The sequence below is a fragment of the Ambystoma mexicanum genome, chromosome 11 (assembly GCF_040938575.1).
Source record: "Ambystoma mexicanum isolate Mex_15411 chromosome 11, UKY_AmexF1_1, whole genome shotgun sequence".
Classification (NCBI taxonomy): domain Eukaryota; kingdom Metazoa; phylum Chordata; class Amphibia; order Caudata; family Ambystomatidae; genus Ambystoma; species Ambystoma mexicanum.
Genome location: NC_090934.1, coordinates 1121225598 through 1121246378, shown reverse-complemented (window position 1 = coordinate 1121246378; position 20781 = coordinate 1121225598). Strand labels below are relative to the sequence as shown.

The following is a 20781-nucleotide window of genomic DNA, read 5'->3' as shown; positions in this document are numbered from 1 at the left end:
AATGGTTCAGCTACGCAATGGGCCTTTCTGCTTTTCCAAGTTTCTGGAGTCTGGAGCAAATAAGATGGATAGTTCTGCAACAGGATAGATAGTTCCTCCACTCACTACACCAATCCATACCTTAATAACACTGCCTTATGGCTCCAACACTTTGCCTCTAGACCCACTCCGAACCAATTGTGCCCTCTTACTATCAGAATACGCCAGACTTGACTCAAGACTCAATCATGCCTCTCACCAACATGTGACACCATTTCGACATAATAAACACCCTCAGACTATCGCTAGGACCACTCCCCCCGCCACTCTCACCTACCTCCCAATCTAACCTCCCTGCGGCAAACATCATCAAAGGGGCATTAATTAATGTCTAATCCCTCACAGCCCGAACACTAGAAGTGGCAGACCTCAACCTAACCCACGATCTTGCCTTTATGGCCATTACTGAAACCTGGCGTCATGCGGCCTCTGGCCCATTACTCCCTCTTGCTATTCCCATAGGCTACAACATTATCAGACACGATCGCAATACTAATCACTACAAAAGTGGTGGCATTGCCATCATCCATAAAAACTCTCTAAACTTCTGCCTCTCCTCTGTGCACCAAATCTCTTCTATGGAAGGGCTAACAGCAAAATTAGCCCTCACCCCCAACCACACCATCACATTACACTTACTTTACCGGCCACCAGGGCCACTATCCAATTTCGCTGAAGACCTCTACAACATTCTTACAGACAACATTAAAACCAACTCCCAAATTACTGTACTTGGCGACTTTAACTTTGGTCTCACCGACCCTAATGACACTGCTTCCTTGACGATTGACAACATGCTCACGAATGCAGGCTTTACGCAGCACATTAACCTACCCACACATTCCAAGGGTAGAATGCTTGACTGGTTAGCTGACCTCAATTGTCCGATCAGTGTCATATCTAACCAACCCTGTGCGTGGACCACAACTTAATTACTTTTAATATCCTCGCCAAAACTATTAGCTCCACTCCAGCTGTCACACCTGCTATTCCCACACGAAATAAGCAAGACTTCTCCCCCTCATCCTAGCAGTCCTCAATGATCAGGTACTTACATGCTCTGACCCCACTGCCTTGGTTGACACCTTCAACCACTCGATGCTAAAAGCCCTTGACCTCATTGCCCCAACTAAACTGAGAAAACCTAAACCACAAGCTCATCTTAACTCCTGGTTCACACCCCAGCTTAGAACTTTGCGCAAAGAAAAACGAATCGCGGAATCACACTGGAAAAGCAACCCTTCGGAAGCTAATAAATCTAGCCTCCTTCTAGCAACCTTAAAGGAATGGTTCGCCCAAAAATTTTTATTGCAAAAAAAGATGGGCAATAATAAGAAAAATAGATTGCCACTTTTATTTTAAGTCCATATGTAAAATTTTGAGCAAATGAAGTTCAAAATGTACAAAAGGAAGCACATGGGGGCATCCATTTTGTGAAATCGATGCCCGCCTGTGCTTGCTTTTGCGGCACTAATGAAGGAAAAGCCAGCCAGCTGTAGTAAACAAAAGCTACCACTGGTTGGCTTTTCCTTCATTGGTGCCGGGACTCGCAAGACGGAGTCCAGAGACTACAGGCAGAAAAGCTGCAGCTGCATCTCGATAAGTGCTGTTTATTTTAAAAAAAATAAGCACTTGCTTTGTTTTTTTTTCTAAGCTGAAGGAGCCCGGTAAATTTAGGAATAAAACACAGCTTTAAAAACATTGTATTTATGTTTGCGGTAAATTTTGAAGCTAACGCAAACATAAATACAACGTTATTGTGTTTGAAAACGCTGTGGGTTTTCTTGCCCATCTTTTTTGCAATAACATTTTTTGGGCGAACCATTCCTTTAAACTACAAGGAAGCCATACTCCAGGCAAAAAAAGACACTTACAACAAACGCATTGAGCAAGCCAAATCAAACACCAAAGAACTTTTCAGAATCCTAAAAGAACTTGAAACTCCTGTCACTGCACCTGACACCTGTATCAAAGATAGCACTTGGTGCAGTAATATCCAAGAGGCTCTCCTTGGCAAGATTGCCTCCCTCCAAGTCAAAATTAATAATAAACAAACTAGACTACAATCCAACTTGCAATCCAATTCTCTCCCAATTACAAACAACTCTATCCCTGATTCCTTGACTCCTTTCAGCTTCTCTCCACTCTCTATTACTGAAGTGGAAAATATCATCAGTAGCCTTAAACCCTCTAATTGCCAAGGGGATCTCTGCCCCGCGCCCATCATCAAGGAAGCAGCTCATGAGCTAGCTCCATTCATCACCACAATCATTAATTCCTCCTTCAGCACTGGGATCGTACCCGACAACCTGAAGGATGCTTGGGTCATCCCGCTCTTGAAAAAACCAACATTGGACGCCAGCATACCCACCAACTATAGGCCCATCACCACAGTGACGTTTTTACTAAAAAAATCCTTGACCGAGCCGCCTACTTACAAATTCAAGATTACCTTGAATCCAATAAACCTCTCGGACTAAAGCAATCTGGGTTTCGACCGCGTCACGGCACTGAAACTGCCCTTATAGATCTTAAAACTCAGATCGAAGACCTAAAAGACAAGGGCAAAATTGCACTACTATTCCTCTTCGACCTCTCTGCGGCCTTTGATCTCGTCAATCACCAAATACTGTGTCAACATCTCAAATCAGCTGCACACTTTTCCGACAAAGCCACAGCCTGGATTAGCTCTTTCCTGGACAATAAATCGATGCGTGTCTTTTCTCCATTAGCTGCTGCCTCGCCCTCACCTGTCACCTGCGGGGTGCCACAAGAATCTTGTGTCTCCCCCACGTTGTATAATGTGTTCACAAAACCTCTATTTGATATCTTGGATTATCTGGGTGTCACATACACCAATTATGCTGATGACACCCAGATACTCATCCCTATCTCAGGAGATTACTCAACCGACTCTCTCTCTGTGAATGCCATCTACCAAGTCATCCAAGCTTGAATGGCGCAGCATGGACTCTGTCTAAATGACGAAAAGACAGAGCTCCTTATTCTTGGCTCGCCCCAAAAACTAACCAAACTTGACCCTGCATTCAAATCCTTCACCATCGATGGCAATACTATCATGACTGCCAAGGACACTAAAACTCTAGGGATTTATATCGATTCTACTCTATCCTTCGTCAGACAAACTAATGCAGTTCCTCTGCAGCGGCATACACCTGCAAGCTCATTGCAGCCAGCCGCCCTTTCCTATCCACAACCAATTGTGTTACACAGGCCAGGACTCTTGTGCTGTCTAAAATTGATTATTGTAACGCCCTCTACCTGGGTACCAATGTTGTAACTTAAATAAGTTACAAATCGTTCAAACAATGCTATCAGAGCAGCACTTAATATCTCCAGGAACCAACACATTTCTGACACCAGACGCAACATACGATGGCACTCAGTCCCACAGCGTATCTCACTGAAAACACTGGCCCTCACTCACAAATGTCTCTACAACCAAGCACCCTGTTACCTGGCCAATAGATTTGCCCTCCACAACTCCAACATACCCCGCAGAACGGCTCAGACCAACTGCCTCTTTATACCTCGCTTCAACCTTCAAAGAGCAGGCGGAACTAGCTTCCCAGTAATGGCAGCTAAACTATGGAACACGCTCCCCAATGTGCTAAGAGCAGAGCCCTCCTTCCTCAGATTCAAACACTTGGCTAAAGCCTGGCTGTCCGCCCAAGACCCCGCTTCCTCTAGCCAACCTCCCCCTAAGTACTAACAAACTGCCTCACCTTTTGTATAGAGGCTTAGCTATGATGTTCACTGTGTAACTGTCCTGTAGATATCTGTAACTTAATTTGTAAATTATAAATGCTTTGTCTGCCTTATCATGTTGTAACTAAGTGATGCGCCCGGATGCCCGTGGGCCTGGTGCGCTCTATAAATAAAATAAATACTAAATACTAAACGGGGTGCTCCGCCAGCATTTGGATAGTGGGTGAATCTGTCTGTCTTTTTCTGCCCTCTGCTGTCTGTATTCATGCTTATGATAAGGGGGGTGGGTGTGTGTGTGTGTGCTGGTTTAGCCTAAGCTCGCCCCTTTGACAGGGATTGGTCAAGGTCTCCTCTTTGCCTTGATAGGAGGAGAGAAACAGGGTGTCACCTTTATGGTGTGGGTTTATGAGGCCTAGAGTCCACCCCTAGCCACTTGAACACAACATCTACTTTTGGTACAGTACATATTTCCACATGTGCAACCTCTATAACAAACATATATACAGATTACATATTTTGTGTAGCAGATACTCCTCCAAGCCCCGTCGCTGTGGGATCTTGTCTGCTTTTCACAGAATTTTGCCCTTTTCATCTGGAACACAATGTCCAATTTAGGAGCAAATTGCTACAAATGTGTGCGTTGAACATGGGCATACATGTATAAAGTTTCATACTTCTATCAGCAATACATTTAGTGTAATATCACATTTTCTGCTGTTTCTTCCCAGAACATGTCAGTGTTCTGGCGCCTTTTCACCCGTGCCTCCAGAAATTACATTAACAATGCTGTTATTTCTATATTTTGCACAATTTTACATAGTAAGTTATCAGTCTTTTTAAAATATGCCTTTTGTCCTTGTTAAGCAACAAATGGTTGTTTAGCTCCACCCCTTTGGTCTCTCCCTGGGACCCAGGAGAATCTCCTCCTTGTTTCTCCTGGGCAGAAGCCTTTTACAACCCTTCACACCTCACATTTTCTTTAGCTGGAGGCTGTCCATTGTCTTCTCCCCCCTGCAGACCAAATTCTTCCCCCCACCCTATAATCATCACATAGGTGTGATGTCCTACTGGGGAGGAGCTGGAGGGAGAGGCCTTGCCTCTGGGAGGAAAGCTGTTATTCCAGTTTGGGTGGCTTTTAGCCAGGCTTAAATTTAAATGTTAATTCTGTCACATTTTTTCTTATCTTAAAACAAACTTGTGATTTCAAACTAGCAGCTAGAACACTTATTCCAGATTCTACACCATGGGCTCAAACAATTACAACATAGGTTACTCCCAGTAAAAGGCCACTTAGATTTCAAACATTTGATTTCAGTTTATACAGGTTTTAAAGTTTATCATGCAGGCTTCTGACAGCTGTCATTCAGGCGGCCGATGGTACTGCGCCCAGATTTTGACAGATTCCACAGGCAGGCAACTTTTGCTGTGGATGTTTCTTTGATACTTTCAGCTTTTCAAGACATTGGCCCTCATTACAACACCGGCGCTAAACCATGACGCTATTAGCACCATGGTTGGTGCCGGTGTTGTAACGGGTCCGCCATGGTTCAATGGAGAATTACCACCCCATTCCAAGGTTGGCGGGGCGGTAATTCCCCATTGAACCATGGCCCTTTCCCATTCCCATTTTCGCCCCATAGGGCTCTATGGGAATGGGGAAGGCGCTAAGTACGGTACCGCAAATTGTGGTACCGTACTTAGCACCAAGGTCCCTTTGCGTATCCCTACTTTAACGGCTGGTCTAGACCAGCCGTTCAGGTCGGGTCCCGCAAAGGGACCTTGTAGTAAGGCGCTGTGTTTAACGGCGCCGCAGCCTTTTACGGCGCCGTTAAACACTTTGCGCCAGGGTCGTAATGAGGCCCATTGTGAGTTCACAATGATTTCTTGAACTAAGTGAATTGTAGCACCCAGCAAGAATTCTGGATGTTTTGTGCCAGCATTCTGCAGTTTCAGCAGCAAAGAAAAAAGATTGAAAGCAAGATTTTTGGATTTCCTTTAGCAGAGCACTGCTTTTCCCTCTGTACTCCATTTTCACTTGTTGTGGAGCCCAGTGACATATTTCAGGAGTGGGATCTCTGTTCCACCACTGACAACATGCGTGGTAGATTGGGCAGCCATCTTTTTGTGCCTTGCAGAGCGTGATTTTCAGAGGTTTTGGCTCGCACAAGGGTTTTGCAGCCATTTTGATGTTTCTGGCACCATCAGAACACAGTGATGCCGCATGGCAGAGCAAAAAGTGGGTTGAATCATCCCACAACGTCCCCGATACGTTCCACCCATCTTCAGTGATCATCATTTTTCCATCCACCCCGTATAATTTCCCCTCTGTTGGTGTACCCCATTTTGTCCCATGCCATCCATCACCTTGTCCATAGCCATCTTTGGTTGCACATTCTTGTCCCAGTTCACTGCAATGTCTCCAATGGCAAAAGCCATATTAAAAATTATTTAAATTATCTATTCGCTTCCATGTTATCATACATCCACGAAAGAACAGGCTTTGAGGATTTTAATGACATTTTCAAAGTTTTTGTTCTTTACAGAGTTGCTGTGAATATTGTTCTTGAGGGTGGTTGCTGTTGTGGCGAAAAGGGGTGACTACCCATTGATTGTTTATTTTGGTTTTATGTTGCGAGAAGCTTATTTCTTCCTATTGCTCTTGAGAATCTGCCATGTAGATACACTTTCCTGTGGGGCCATATGCATTTAGGACCTACAGAGAAAACATTACTGTGCACAGTTTAGTGCTTTCAAAACAGGTTATCAAGTTTGACTATTGTATATAGTAATTCACCTATGCTTTATTTATGCAGGAAAGGCGAAATTGCATGTTGGTGGAAAGCCCAAGAGAACTCATGGACTGCACAAAACCTTGAAACAGGTAATTTTCTATTTTTTTATAATCCTGTTCCTTTGGTCACTTTTTGGGCAAATTGTTAAATGATGTACGCGGACTGATTGATTTTCATAGATCATGTTTATGAACTATATGCTCCTTATTTTGGGTAGTGGATTGACTGACAACATGTGTAGCTATAAACTTCTAGAACAACAGTATTATCCCTTGAGTCACTATACTACTAGATGCCTATCTTATCTGAGCAGCCTAATATGTGTGTGTCTCTTCCAGAATCGAAGTATTCAAAGGGATGCTCTTCAAATCAGGTTGAATAATTATGCAACAGTTGATTGTCATTCGAAGTTTGAAGAACCATTCTGTAGATGGTTGTCAGTGAGATCTTTATTGGCAAATCCCCAAAACCCATCTTGTACTAATGGATTTTCAAGATCCTGATTTAAACTTTAGGAGCTTCTAACTAATTAGGCCAACAAAGCATTGTTTGTGGTAACTTTAACCAATAACATTTAAGTAATATTTTATATACGATGTAACGAAGCATCGTTTTTAGCTTTGGCTCATTTAGTTGTCCACTTTAAGCCCAGCTAGATGTGAGTCAAAATTAATGCTATATATGTTTGGACCTGAGAGTTGGTATATTAGAGGCAGCTAAAGTACCTGACTGTTCTTTGGCCATACCTTCTTGTGTCTCGGTTAGCAGCCATTTTAGATTCAGGCATTTGTTATTTTTCGTATAGCCATTGGATTCTTAATTTCAGGCAGTGGGCCTGTACTCCTTTGACAATTAAAGTCATTGGCAATCAGTGTCTACCATTGCCGACAATCACCAAACATGGCAATTGTCATTACCCATTGTTGGTAAACTGTCGACTGTTACTGGACAATACCACGCAGGCTACCTACATGGTCTCTCTGTTTAGGTTCTGGGAGGAGGTTTGCACGACTGAAGTAGTTCTCTTTAGCGATGCCAAAACAGTTCTCTTTGCCAATGCTTATTCCTCATGTATCCGAACATAGGCATAGCTTATTCACGATTTTCTTGTTATCCTGAATGAAGCTTTAACTAGGGGCAACTTCATGGTACTCTTTCTTCACTAGTTGTGTTGAGCAAAACGTAAAAATATATTACAGTAAAAGGATGTGCATGAGCTCTGATAGTCGTCATGTATGGAAAGTCACAGTTGAGATAATGTGGAAATTCCTCAACAGCATCCTATCATAAAAGTAGCCAAAGGAAAGTTGGACCAGCAGATGTATCCAAAACCATAACTGTACAAAATGGAAAGAGCACCATGTATACACTGTCTGCAAAAACTACTACCTCTCCATCCTAGGATCATTATTACTACTCGTAAAACATGAATACCTTCACCTGTATTTAGAAGCTTGGAACAGTTTTTTTAAATAGAGATAATGTATATGTATATATTTATATAAAGCATGCCTGCTTTATTTATTGACTTGTTGAAGTTTAAACACAATGAACCTACATAAAGCACAGACGCACTCTATTGATACAACTGAATCCCCCAAATGTAGGTTTTGAACAAAGAGGAGCAATAAAGCAGATGGTTTGCCATGTTTACATGTAAATAATACACTTGCCCTTTAAGGTACCAAGCTACAAAAGCCTCCTATAATGCCATCTAGCGGCAGTTGAAGCTCAGTTCACTCTTCACACTCAGGCCGATTCATGGAAATAATGTGCGCGGAAAAACCGGCGCACGCGTGCGAAAACGTGCGATAGGCAGTGCCACAGAAAAAATCGCAGAATAACGCACAGAAAACAGCGCACATCCATTCATGGAAGCACGGGCACGAGCAAAATGTGGGATGTGCGCTGAAAAAGTGCGCGCCGCATGCTAGCGCACAGGTCATCTAACGCTGTGCGATAAAGCCACAGCGAATTCGCACATAGCGCGGCGCACATCCCAAAAGTAGGCGGAAAACGGGGCGTGACACGCGGAATGGGGAACAACTCGTGAAAATGTGGGCGTCACAGGGGAGGTCCAGGAGGCAAGTGCGCGGAATGCCCAGACGCTCGCCTACAACAGGCATTCATGGAATCGAATCGGGTAAAACAGCGCACGGCCAAAGACGCGCACAGGCTCATACCCGTATGCCACAGAAAGCAGGCGGTAGCGTCCCAATACATGTGCGCCAAAATGTGCGCTTAAAAAATACCGTATACATAGCTCAGCGATTGTGCCTGGGGGAGCGTGTGCGTGCATTTCAGGTGTGCGCGCGAAGTTTTACACGCGTTTTGGCTGGGTGCGTGTATCTCAGGGGTGCGCGAGAAGTTCTACACGCGTGAGGGCTGGGTGCGTGTATTTCAGGGGTGCGCGAGAAGTATTACACGCGTGAGGGCTGGGTGCGTGTATTTCAGGGGTGCGCAAGAAGTTTCACACGCGTTTTGGCTGGGTGCGTGTATCTCAGGGGTGCGCGAGAAGTTCTACACGCGTGAGGGCTGGGTGCGTGTATTTCAGGGGTGCGCTAGAAGTTTTACACGCGTGAGTGCTGGGTGCGTGTATTTCAGGGGTGCCGCGAGAAGTTTTACACGCGTTTTGGCTGGGTGCGTGTATCTCAGGGGTGCGCAAGAAGTTTTACACACGTTTTGGCTGGGTGCGTGTATTTCAGGGGTGCGCGAGAAGTTCTACACGCGTGAGGGCTGGGTGCGTGTATTTCAGGGGTGCGCGAGAAGTTTTACACGCGTTTTGGCTGGGTGCGTGTATCTCAGGGGTGCGCGAGAAGTTTCACACGCAATGGTGCCTGGGGAAGCGGGGTGCGTGTATTTCAGGGGCCTGCGGGGGGTTTCACACGCGATGGGGCCTGGGGGAGCGGGGTGCGTGTATTTCAGGGGCCTGCGGGTGGTTTCACACGCGATGGGGCCTGGGGGAGCGGGGTGCGTGTATTCCAGGGGCCTGCGGGTGGTTTCACACGCGATGGGGCCTGGGGGAGCGCGGTGCGTGTATTCCAGGGGAGCGCGGGTGTATCCACACGCGTTTGGCAGTGTGGGTCCTCCCAGATGTCCCCTTTACCCCCTCCACGGCCCCTGCAGGCAGCCCACACCACAGGGGACTACCCTGCACCCCTGGTCATGTCCCGCAGGCAGCCCATCCACCATGGGCATGGCCCCCAGCCAAGCCACATGTCCCCTTGCACCCCCACCCCCCAGCAGTGCGGGGCACCTGCCAGCAGGCCCCCACACATGTCCCCTTGCACCCCCAGCAGTGCGGGGCACCTGCCAGCAGGCCCCCACACATGTCCCCTTGCACCCCCACCCCCCAGCAGTGCGGGGCACCTGCCAGCAGGCCCCCACTCATGTTTCACTCATGTCCCCCTGCACCCCCACCCCTCAGCAGTGTGGGGCACCTGCCAGCAGGCCCCCACTCATGTCCACCAGCACCCCCACCCCCAGCAGTGCGGGACACCTGCCAGGAGGCCCCCACTCATGTTTCACTCATGTCCCCCTGCACCCCCACCCCCCGGCAGTGTGGGGCACCTGCCAGCAGGCCCCCACACATGTCCCCTTGCACCCCCACCCCCCAGCAGTGCCGGGCACCTGCCAGCAGGCCCCCACTCATGTTTCACTCATGGCCCCCTGCACCCCCACCCCCCCAGCAGTGTGGGGCACCTGCCAGCAGGCCCCCACTCATGTCCCCCCCGACACATCATCATGTCACCCAATCATGTCCCTATGGCCACCCAAATTCCACGGCACCCCACCCCTGCCGTAATGACCAACCGAGTATTAAATCCACCCCACATTGAAATGGCCATAACATGATACAACCCAAATGGCAAGTATGGACAGCAACACATGTTCATCACACACACACAATGGGTGCCAGTGAATGTGAAATCCCACATGGTGAAATGCCTGAAACCAATGAAAGATTACCACACATTGAAGTAAGATTTCCAAATGTATTAAAGGCAAAAAGAAGTGAATAAAACAATATTAGAAAATCATGCATATTATAAAAATAAAGCTGCATGTTCAAATCAAATAATGGAAAATGGTTAGAGTCCAAATGAATCCAAATCATAATGGGTGCAAAGTCCACGTCTAACAAATGAAATCCAAAGGGGAAGAAAGAAGAAAAAACCATTGCTCCATGGTGAAATAAAAGAAAAAAACGGAAGGAATCCAAAGGTGAACTATGTACATATGAACAAACCAGGGTCCATGAGCCCAACAGATGAAATGAAACCTAACTAAAACTACCTAATAAATAACTATCTACAAAAACGTGGTGCATAGTCCAAGCGCAACCAAAGAAAAAATAAAAGATAAAAGGAAACTTAACACTAAAGAACTATCTACAAGGGCAGCGGGCAAGTCCAGCGGCTCACTCTGGGATGTTGCGGGCCAGGGCATCCTCGAACTCCATGTCGACGTCCTGGAGGCGGGACTCTGTCCTGGCCCCGAGGTCTCGCAGGGATAACGCCATGTCCACCTCCAACTCCCTGCGAGATGCCTCGAGGCACTCAGCCTGCCTCAACGCCCGACGCATGGCGAACTCCGCCCTGACCATGGTGAGCCGCGCCTCTTCCGCCCGCTGCCGCTCCGCATCTATACGCTGGCCCAACCGCTGCCACACGGAAGACACATCCCGTCCTGGGTCCACCTGCCCTCCGGCCAATGCCTGCCCCTCCGATGACGAAGGCCCGAGCCATCATGGCTCCCACCTTCTTGCTGCTGCTGCTGCTGCTGCTGTGCCTGTGCCCTGCCTCCTGCTGCCTGCACATCCTCCTCTGGCTGGGGTGCAGTTGTCGAGGTGGCCACCCCTGCTGGAAGTCCGACTCCCGACTGCGGCAGGGATGTGTCCTCCACCAGCCTGGCCGCACTGTCAGGGGCAGCTCCACAGGGCACCCTGATGACACATGGGTCGGAAGATGGCACGGAGGACGACTGGCGCATAGGGGGTTCAGGTGAGGAGGGGGTCATAGCAAGTCCTAATAGACGGAGGAATCCGGCCTGGGAGACCCGGCCCAGTCGGCTGACGCGGTCAACAAGCCATTCCAGATGACTTGCAGTCTCTTCATGAAAAGTCCGCAGGTCACGTATCATGGCCCCTTGACGCGTCGCCAGCACACTCAGGACAGGCTCAACCCGGTCCCGGATAGCCACGTCTGCAGGGAGAGGAAGTCCAGTTGTTGTGCGGCTATCCCCTCCCTGCAAACGGGTCTGGACGTAGGCACCCCTGCTGGTGCAAGATGATGCAGTGACAGGATCAGGGACAGGATTGCACACAGGCACCTCCGCGGCGGCGTGTTCTGCCTCCTGTCCCTGGTCCTGCACTGCACCAGTGGAATCCCCACCTCCAGACCCCGTCTCTGTCCCTTGCACGGCCTCCTCCTCCACCAAACCCCCCACCAACCTGGATGACTCCGTGCCATCTTCCTCCGTCGGGCCCTGTGGGGTCTTAGCTGCCCCTTCTGCTGCCGAGGAGTCCAACTCCGACCTCCGCCTCTTGGACCTCCCCTCGGCAGCTGCGGCCTGGGACGCGGCACCGGACTCCTCACTCCCCGACGAGATGACAACCCGGGAGGGGAGCCGGGCCTTGCGTCTCCGGCTGGCGGTGGGATCCCTGCCGCTGTGCTCCACTGCACCTTCTCCGCCCTCTTCATCAGTTGACGCTGCAGACAGGGAGAAATAAAACACAGGCATCAGGGCACTGTACAATGGACTCATACACACATGACAGTTGTACATGAGTGGCATTGTCAAACTTCAGACATGGCATCACAATCCCCAACACACATGACATTTCAACTCACACACATGTGCTATTCCACAGCCATGTCGCAACAGCCAGCACTATCCATACACATACAACAGCATGCGCAGCCAAAGGTGAGCCACACATCACATGAAACACAGGAAGTGCACTAGACATGCACTCACACCACCACACCTACATGCATGTGTACACCTCCACCAACTGTCGCAGTGCACAGATTTGCACCCATGTCACATCGGGATATCAGTGTCCCAAGCATCCATGTTGCATCACTGTCGCACCCTTGTCAGATACACACACATGCACCATCCATGTGTCTCACACAAGAGAGGACTCGCATGTGTTAGCCCCATGGCCCTGTACATACACATCCATACATGTCCCTCGAAACACACATGTGCAACCTGTACACTACAGGCACCCCACCACACGCACAGCTCACTATCAGCATGCATGTACACTTACTGCTCGACTCCAGACGGGTCTGCCACTCAAGGACCTGGCCGTGGAGCGCTGGGGATACACGTTCCAGGACCCCCATCTGATGTTCCGACAGGTGGCCCCGGCGCCCCTTACCATCCGCTGGCTTCACGAGGTGCCGGGCCTTGTTGAGGGTCCTGGACCTGAAGTCATCCCAGCGCTTCCTGACATGCTCGTAGTCGCGGACTGCCACCCCCTCCTCGTTGATGGCAGTCACGATGTCCGTCCAGATCCTGGTCCGTCCTTCCTTGCTGGCGCCTCGTTCACCGAAGAGGGCATCATAATGCCCCAGGACATTCTCCACCAGGACACCAACTTCGGTGGCACTGAAGCTGGTGCCCCTCTGCCTCTTTGGCTGGGGGTTGCCAGTGCTGCCAGATGGTGTGGTGCCCGACATGGCAACCCCAGAGGCAGGAGTGGGTGGGCAAGTGGGTCCTGGGGCTGGGCTGTGGAGCAAGATGGTACTCCAGTCGGGAGTCTTTGGTTCCAGCAGGGGTGGTCACAGCAACTGCACCACTGGCTGATGTGCAGGCAGCAAATGGCAGGGCACGTGGGGAGCAGGCAGTCAGGCAACAGCAGTTGGCAGGTGGGAGCGTGCACGGGGCTCTGGGGGGCAGTAATTTGGCCTTCTGGGCAGGAGCGTGGTCTTCCGTGTGCTTACGCGTGGCCAGCTTGATACGGAGTGATTTGGCACGTGAAAATCTTGCACGTCTGCGTGTAATTTGAGGAAAGGCCCTTAGCGTGCGAGCACGTCAGCACGCGTACGCGATTTCATTGGGCCAAAGGCCTCACAGCGTGAGCGCGTCTCTGATGCGCACGGGCGTACCCAGGCCAATCACGTGTGGAAACACCCGCGCGCGTAACGTCATAGGCGCGCCTACACGCAGGGGGAGTTCTGGCCAATGAAATCGCATACGTGTGCTGACGTGCTCGCACGCTAAGGGCCTTTGCTTGAATTACACGCAGACGTGCAGGATTTTCACGTGCCAAATCACTCCGTATCAAGCTGGCCATGCGTAAGCACACGGAAGACCACGCTCCTGCCCAGAAGGCCAAATTACTGCCCCCCAGAGCCCTGAGCACGCTCCCACCTGCCATCTGCTGCTGCCTGACTGACTGCCTGCTGCCCACGTGCCCTGCCATTTGCTGCCTGCACATCAGCCAGGGGTGCAGTTCGTGTGACCACCCCTGCTGGTACCAAAGACTCCCGACTGGAGTACCATCTTGCTCCACAGCCCAGCCCCAGGACCCACTTGCCCACCCACTCCTGCCTCTGGGGTTGCCATGTCGGGCCCACCACCATCTGGCAGCACTGGCAACCCCCAGCCAAAGAGGCAGAGGGGCACCATCTTCAGTGCCACCGAAGTTGGTGTCCTGGTGGAGCATGTCCTGGGGCATTATGATGCCCTCTTCGGACCAAGACGCGCCGACAGGGAAGGACGGGATAGGATCTGGGCAGACATCATGACTGCCATCAACGAGGAGGGGGTGGCAGTCCGAAGATTCCATCATGTGAAGAAGCGCTGGGATGATTTGAGGTCCAGGGCCCTCATGAAGGCCCGGCGCCTCGTGGAGGGGGGCCGGCGCAGCATCAGTCCCATCCAGCTGAGGGTCCTGGAACGTATAGACCCAGCGCTCCACGCCCGGATCCTTCGGAGGCAGGCCCGTCTGGAGTTGAGCGGTAAGTGGTCAAGCATTGATGTGTGAGACAGGGCATGTTGCAGTGTGCTGGTTGTCTGATACTTGCCTGTATGTGTGACATAGGCCATGTACGTATGTGTGTATGCTGGGACATAATGGTCATGCATGTGAGACAAGTAATGTGTGAACCACATGGTTGGTGCATGTGTTCAACAGCAACATGGGGAGCTCTATGCAGAATGGACACATGTAAGCAGGCCAGTCTCTGTTCCTGGACATGGGTGGGGGTGAGGGATGGGTGCTGATGGCATGTACATGTATGGTGTCCATGTCTGTGTGTCTGACCTGCGTGTCTGTGACTTGTAAATGCCATGGATGCATGACACATGTCTGTGAGAATGTTCCGAATCACTGATGCAGCCTAGTTATCCTTGTATCCACTGTGTCTGGGGTGTACGAGTCCAGATGGATGGAACTACGGTGAGGTGTGTGCATGTGATAGGCATGAGCCATGATGCATGTGAGTCTCAAGACAACATTGTATGTTTCAAGAGTCCCTCGGACATGTATGCTAATGTCCATAGCATGCGCCATGCCTGTTACTGCATGTGTTTTGCCTGCACTGACCCATGTGTTGTGGAGGGACATGTTGGAAGTGATGTATGACAGTGCCACTCATCTGCTATTGCTTCCGGTCTAGGGAACCATTGTACAGTACCCTGATGCTTGTGTTCTATGTCTCCCTCTACACAGCGCAAGGTGAAGAAGAGGGCGGAGACGGCGCTGTGGAGCCAAGCGGCGGGGATGCCCCCACGGCTGCAGCGGAAGGGGTGGGTGAGCTCCCACAGGGGCTTGCAACGGCGGAACACGGCGTGGAGACATCCAGGTTGGTGGTTTCCACAGAGGAGGAGGAGGCCGTCACTGAGCCGCACATGGGGCCTCGTGGGGGCATCCCTGCTGGTGCAAGTGGTGCAGTCCAGGGCCAGGGGCAGGAGGCAGCACAAGTCGCCGTGGAGGTGCCTGTGCATGTCACTGTCCCTGTCACTGTGACTGCACCACCATGCACCAGCAGGGATGCCCCATCCCAGGCGGACACTCTGGCGACCCTCTCCTCCTCTGTGGAGACTATGCGCCAGTCGTGCTCCATGCCGTCTTCCGGCCCAGATCCCACCAGGGCCCCCTGTGGACCTGCCCCGACCAACGCAGCCAGCTCGGTGGGGATCCCATCCCTGCCACAGTCGGGAGTCGTAGGTCCAGCAGGGGTGGACACCCCAGCAACTGCACCCCAGCAGATGGAGGATGTGCAGGCAGTAGGAGGCAGGGCACAGGCACAGCAGCAGCAGCAGCAGCAGGAAAGTGGGAGCCATGATGGCTCGGGGCCTTCGTCATCGGAGGGGCAGGCATTGGCCGGAGGGCAGGGGGACCCAGGACAGGATGTGTCTTCCGTGTGGCAGCGTTTGGGCCAGGGCATAGATGCGGAGCGGCAGCGGGCGGAAGAGGCGCGGCTCACCATGGTCAGGGCGGAGTTCGCCATGCGTCGGGCGTTGAGGCGGGCTGAGTGCCTCGCGGCATCTCGCAGGGAGTTGGAGGTGGGCATGGCGTCGTCCCGGCGAGACCTCGGGGCCAGGACAGAGTCCCGCCTCCAGGACGTCGACATGGAGTTCGAGGATGCCCTGGCCCACAACATCACGGAGTGAGCTGCAGGACTTGCCCGCTGCCCTTGTAAATAGTTCTTTAGTGTTAAGTTTCCTTTTTTTTTTTTATTTCTTTTGGTTGCGCTTGGACAATGCACCACGTTTTTTTATATATCTTTTTATTAGGTAGTTTTTGTTAGGTTTCCTTTCCTCAGTTGTGCTCATGGACACTGGATTGTTGTGAATAGTTCTACATTGGAATCTTCATTTTTTCATTTTTCATCACCATGGAGGAATGGTTTTCCATTTCTTTTTATAGTTGCATTTGATTTGTAGGCCAGTGACTTTGGACAACATTAGTTTTGGATTTCTTTGGATTTTGATTTCTGGTTCTGAATTATTTCACGGCCATCCAGCTTTTCTTTTTTTTATTCCCATGGTTGTTTTTTTGATGTGCATTGCTTTCATTTGTGTTTAATACATTTTTACAGTCATACTTCAATGTGTGGTGTTCTCTCATTGGTTTCATGCATGTCAAGATATGGGTTTTCACATTCACTTGCAGCCATTGTGTGTGGGTGACGGCCATGTGTTCATTGACATACTTGCCATTGGGGTTGTATCATGTAGTTGCCTTTACTATGGGGGTGGGCGTAATACTTGGTGGGGTCTTTGTGCTGGGTGGGCTGGCCATAAGGGACATGATTGAGGATCGTCATGTGCTGGGGGAAGGGGCACATGAGTGGGACATGAGTGGGGGCCTGCTGGCAGGTGCCCCGCACTGCTGGGGGGTGGGGGTGCTGGTGGACATGAGTGGGGGCCTGCTGGCAGGTGCCCCACACTGCTGGGGGGTGGGGTTGCAGGGCGACAGGAGTGAAACATGAGTGGGGGCCTGCTGGCAGGTGCCCCACACTGCTGGGGGTGGGGGTGCAGGGGGACATGAGTGAAACATGAGTGGGGGCCTGCTGGCAGGTGCCCCGCACTGCTGGGGGGTGGGGGTGCTGGTGGACATGAGTGGGGGCCTGCTGGCAGGTGCCCCACACTGCTGGGGGGTGGGGGTGCAGGGGGACATGGCCATGGTGTATGGGCTGCCTGCCGGACATGGCAATGGGTGCAGGGTACTCCCCTGTGGTGTGGGCTGCCTGCAGAGGCCGTGGAGGGTGTACAGGGTACACCAGGGGGGACCCACACTGCCACATCACGTGTGACACTTCTCGCGCACCCCGCCCTAACGTGTGTAAAACTTCTCACGCACCCCTGAGATACACGCATCCAGCTCTAACGCGTGTGTAACTTCTCGCGCACCCCTGAAATACACGCGCCCAGGCAAATCGTGTGTAATACTTCTCGCGCTCCCCTGAAATACACGCACCCAGCCCATTCACGTGTAGTATTTCTCGCGCACCCCTGAAATACACGCACCCAGACCTAACGCGTGTGAAACTTCTCGCGCACCCCTGTAATACACGCACCCACCCCTAACGCGTGTAAAACTTCGCGCACACCCCTGAAATACACGAGACCAGGCAAATCGCGTGTAATACTTCTCGCGCACCCCTGAAATACACGCACCCAGCCCTAACGCGTGTAAAACTTCTCGCGCTCCCCTGAAATACACGCACCCAGCCCATTCGCGTGTAGAATTTCTCGCACACCCCTGAAATACACGCACCCAGCCCTAACGCGTGTAAAACATCTCCCGCTCCCCTGAAATACACGCACCCAGCCCATTCGCGTGTAGAATTTCTCGCGCACCCCTGGAACACACGCACCCAGCCCTAACGCGTGTAAGACTTCTCGCGCACCCCTGAAATACACGCACCCAGCCCTGACGCGTGTAAGACTTCTCGCGCACCCCTGAAATACACGCATCCAGCCCTAACGCGTGTAAAACTTCTCGCGCACCCCTGAGATACACGCACCCAGCCCTGACGCGTGTAAAACTTCTCGTGCACCCCTGGAATACACGCACCCAGCCCTAACGCGTGTAAAACTTCTCGCGCACCCCTGAAATACACGCACCCAGCCCTAACGCATGTAAGACTTCTCGCGCACCCCTGAAATACAAGCACCCAGCCCTGACGCGTGTAAAACTTCTCGCGCACCCCTGGAATACACGCACCCAGCCCTGACGCATGTAAAACTTCTCGCGCACCCCTGGAATATACGCACCCAGCCCTAATGCGTGTATAACTTCTCGCGCACCCCTGAAATACACGCGCCCAGGCAAATCGCGTGTAATACTTTTCGCGCACCCCTGGAATACACGCACCCAGCCCTAACGCGTGTAAGACTTCTCGCACACCCCTGAAATACACGCACCCAGCCCTAACGCGTGTAAAACTTCTCGCGCACCCCTGAAATACACGCACCCAGCCCTAACGCATGTAAGACTTCTCGCGCACCCCTGAAATACACGCACCCAGCCCTAACGCATGTAAAACTTCTCGCGCACCCCTGAGATACACGCACCCAGCCCTGACGCGTGTAAAACTTCTCGCGCACCCCTGGAATACACGCACACAGCCCTGACGCGTGTAAAACTTCTTGCGCACCCCTGGAATACACGCACCCAGCCCTAATGCGTGTATAACTTCTCGCGCACCCCTGAAATACACGCGCCCAGGCAAATCGCGTGTAATACTTCTCGCGCACCCCTGGAATACACGCACCCAGCCCTAACGCGTGTAAGACTTCTCGCGCACCCCTGAAATACACGCACCCAGCCCTAACGCGTGTGATACTTCTCGCGCACCCCTGAAATCCACGCACCCAGGCAAATCGCGTGTAAAACTTCTCGCCCACCCCTGGAATACACGCACACAGCCCAAACGCGTGTGATACTTCTCGCGCACCCCTGAAATCCACGCACCCAGGCAGATTGCGTGTTACCGCGAAACCCGTAATACACTTTCCCCGCTTTGGCAGTCCGGTAAACTGGTCAAGGTTTTGCGCAGCCCTTTGCGATGTTTTAGCGATTTTGATGGCTTTTCCTTGTGCGAGGGCGTTCTTGGGGGCGTAACTGGCGCTGCTGCAGGGTCGCTGCGCCACTCTGCGCCACGGCTTGTTTTGGAGGATTAATCCATGAATACGATGTGCGCTGAAATGGATTTTATCGCACGCGGCTGGCGCAGACATTCGCACGGGAACACTCTGCGCCAGCCGCGTGCGATACTTTTGACTGTATTTCCATGAATCGGCCTGTCTGTAACTTGGAACAGCTCTGTTTGAAAGCTGTTAGTCTGCTGTTTTCACCTAATTCTTTGACTTTATTCAACGGTTTATCTGCTGCCTGGACAATTCATTTTTGTGGCGGAAAGGTACTGGGTATTTTTCCTCATTTTACTCCCTAGACCTTTTTTTATCGTGTTCCTGAAAGAAAATGCCTGTTCTTTTTTTAGCAGGAGCACTTTATACAGTGGAACAAAGTTCTGGAAAGACTGCCATTATGCATATATGTATGTATTTTCGGCCCAGTGACTAATCCTTCGAGAAGGGTAAAATATGCCCACAATGTCGCACAGAGGCATTAAGGACAGGGATGGAATTATTTTGAGCAGGCTAATAGCTTCTTCTAAGACAGTGACTATTGCCTCTTCATTCAGGTCGCTGGCTTCTTAGGACTGTCTTGCACAACCCCAAGGGTCTCTGAGTCAGCACAAGCTAACATCACTGCGAGAACTGATTAAGGTCAGGGGGCCTCACTGATAACATGCTCACTGTTGAGACGCCCATAGTCACCATCCTCTATGTTGAGAATGTTTTCTTTTGATGGTGGAGCCCATTGAAGATGTTGCAAAAAATGGACATCTGTTGAAGATATTTAGCCTCCACCGGGAAGACAGTGTAAGTTGCCTCCACCACCAAAGGCATCAGCTCCCAGGCCTAAATCTCCTCCAAGAGTAAACACGGCCACTTCTCTGAGAGTAGTGCCACCCCGCCAAGGAGCAAAAAACCGCCACGCAATATTGCATTAACAGCACCTGCCGGTGACATCTCTCCAGACACAGACACTGGAAATAGATTGGAGTACATACTTTCCCGGGTCACCAGAATCCATCCTGGCAAACATTTCACCTATCCTGCCTTGTTTGTAGAGTTCTTCAAAAGAAAAACTTTGAAAATAAGCATTTCCTCCATCCCATCACATCCTCAAGAGTCTCAGTTGTCTTTCTTCTTCTGATCCTACTGGTTCCAGGGATCTTATCACAAATATTGTCTGCCACCAACAGTGACTTCATTCAAACCCTAAAGGGAGAGGAATATCTGGCTCTTGACGCACCTTGTCCATGCACAAGGAACCTCCTGCAGATTTCCTATTTCTCTTATCTGTGATAATGTAGTCTCCTTCCTCATCTTCACAAGCCCTGCTGGACAAGGAGAGGAGAAACATGGAGTCACTTGGCAGGAAGATGTGCAAAATCTCTGCATGACTTTGAGTGTGACTAGGCCCAATATCCTATTGGGAAATATGATATTTCCTTATGGGATGTACTCTGTCTATAAATTTGAGGACTTTCTACCAGACAAGAAGAAGGAAGATGTTTCGAATGTGGTGAAAATAGACTGTATAATGTCTGACAACTTAATCAGTGTATCTGATTATGTTGTGGACATACCAGCCCCAGTTTAGTAAATATACCTGCTTTGA

General features: G+C 50.7%; 1 protein-coding gene across 5 annotated transcripts in view; it reads left to right on the top strand.

Moving 5' to 3' along the window:
- The window catches only part of SCAPER (S-phase cyclin A associated protein in the ER), a 4210252-nt gene that overhangs the window by 311415 nt on the left and 3878056 nt on the right, over nt 1-20781 (top strand). For all 5 annotated transcript variants that reach the window (XM_069624455.1, XM_069624453.1, XM_069624454.1 and 2 more), the window contains exon 3: nt 6582-6649. In XM_069624455.1, the coding sequence (XP_069480556.1) occupies nt 6582-6649 (68 nt within the window). The remainder of the gene's footprint in view (nt 1-6581; nt 6650-20781) is intronic.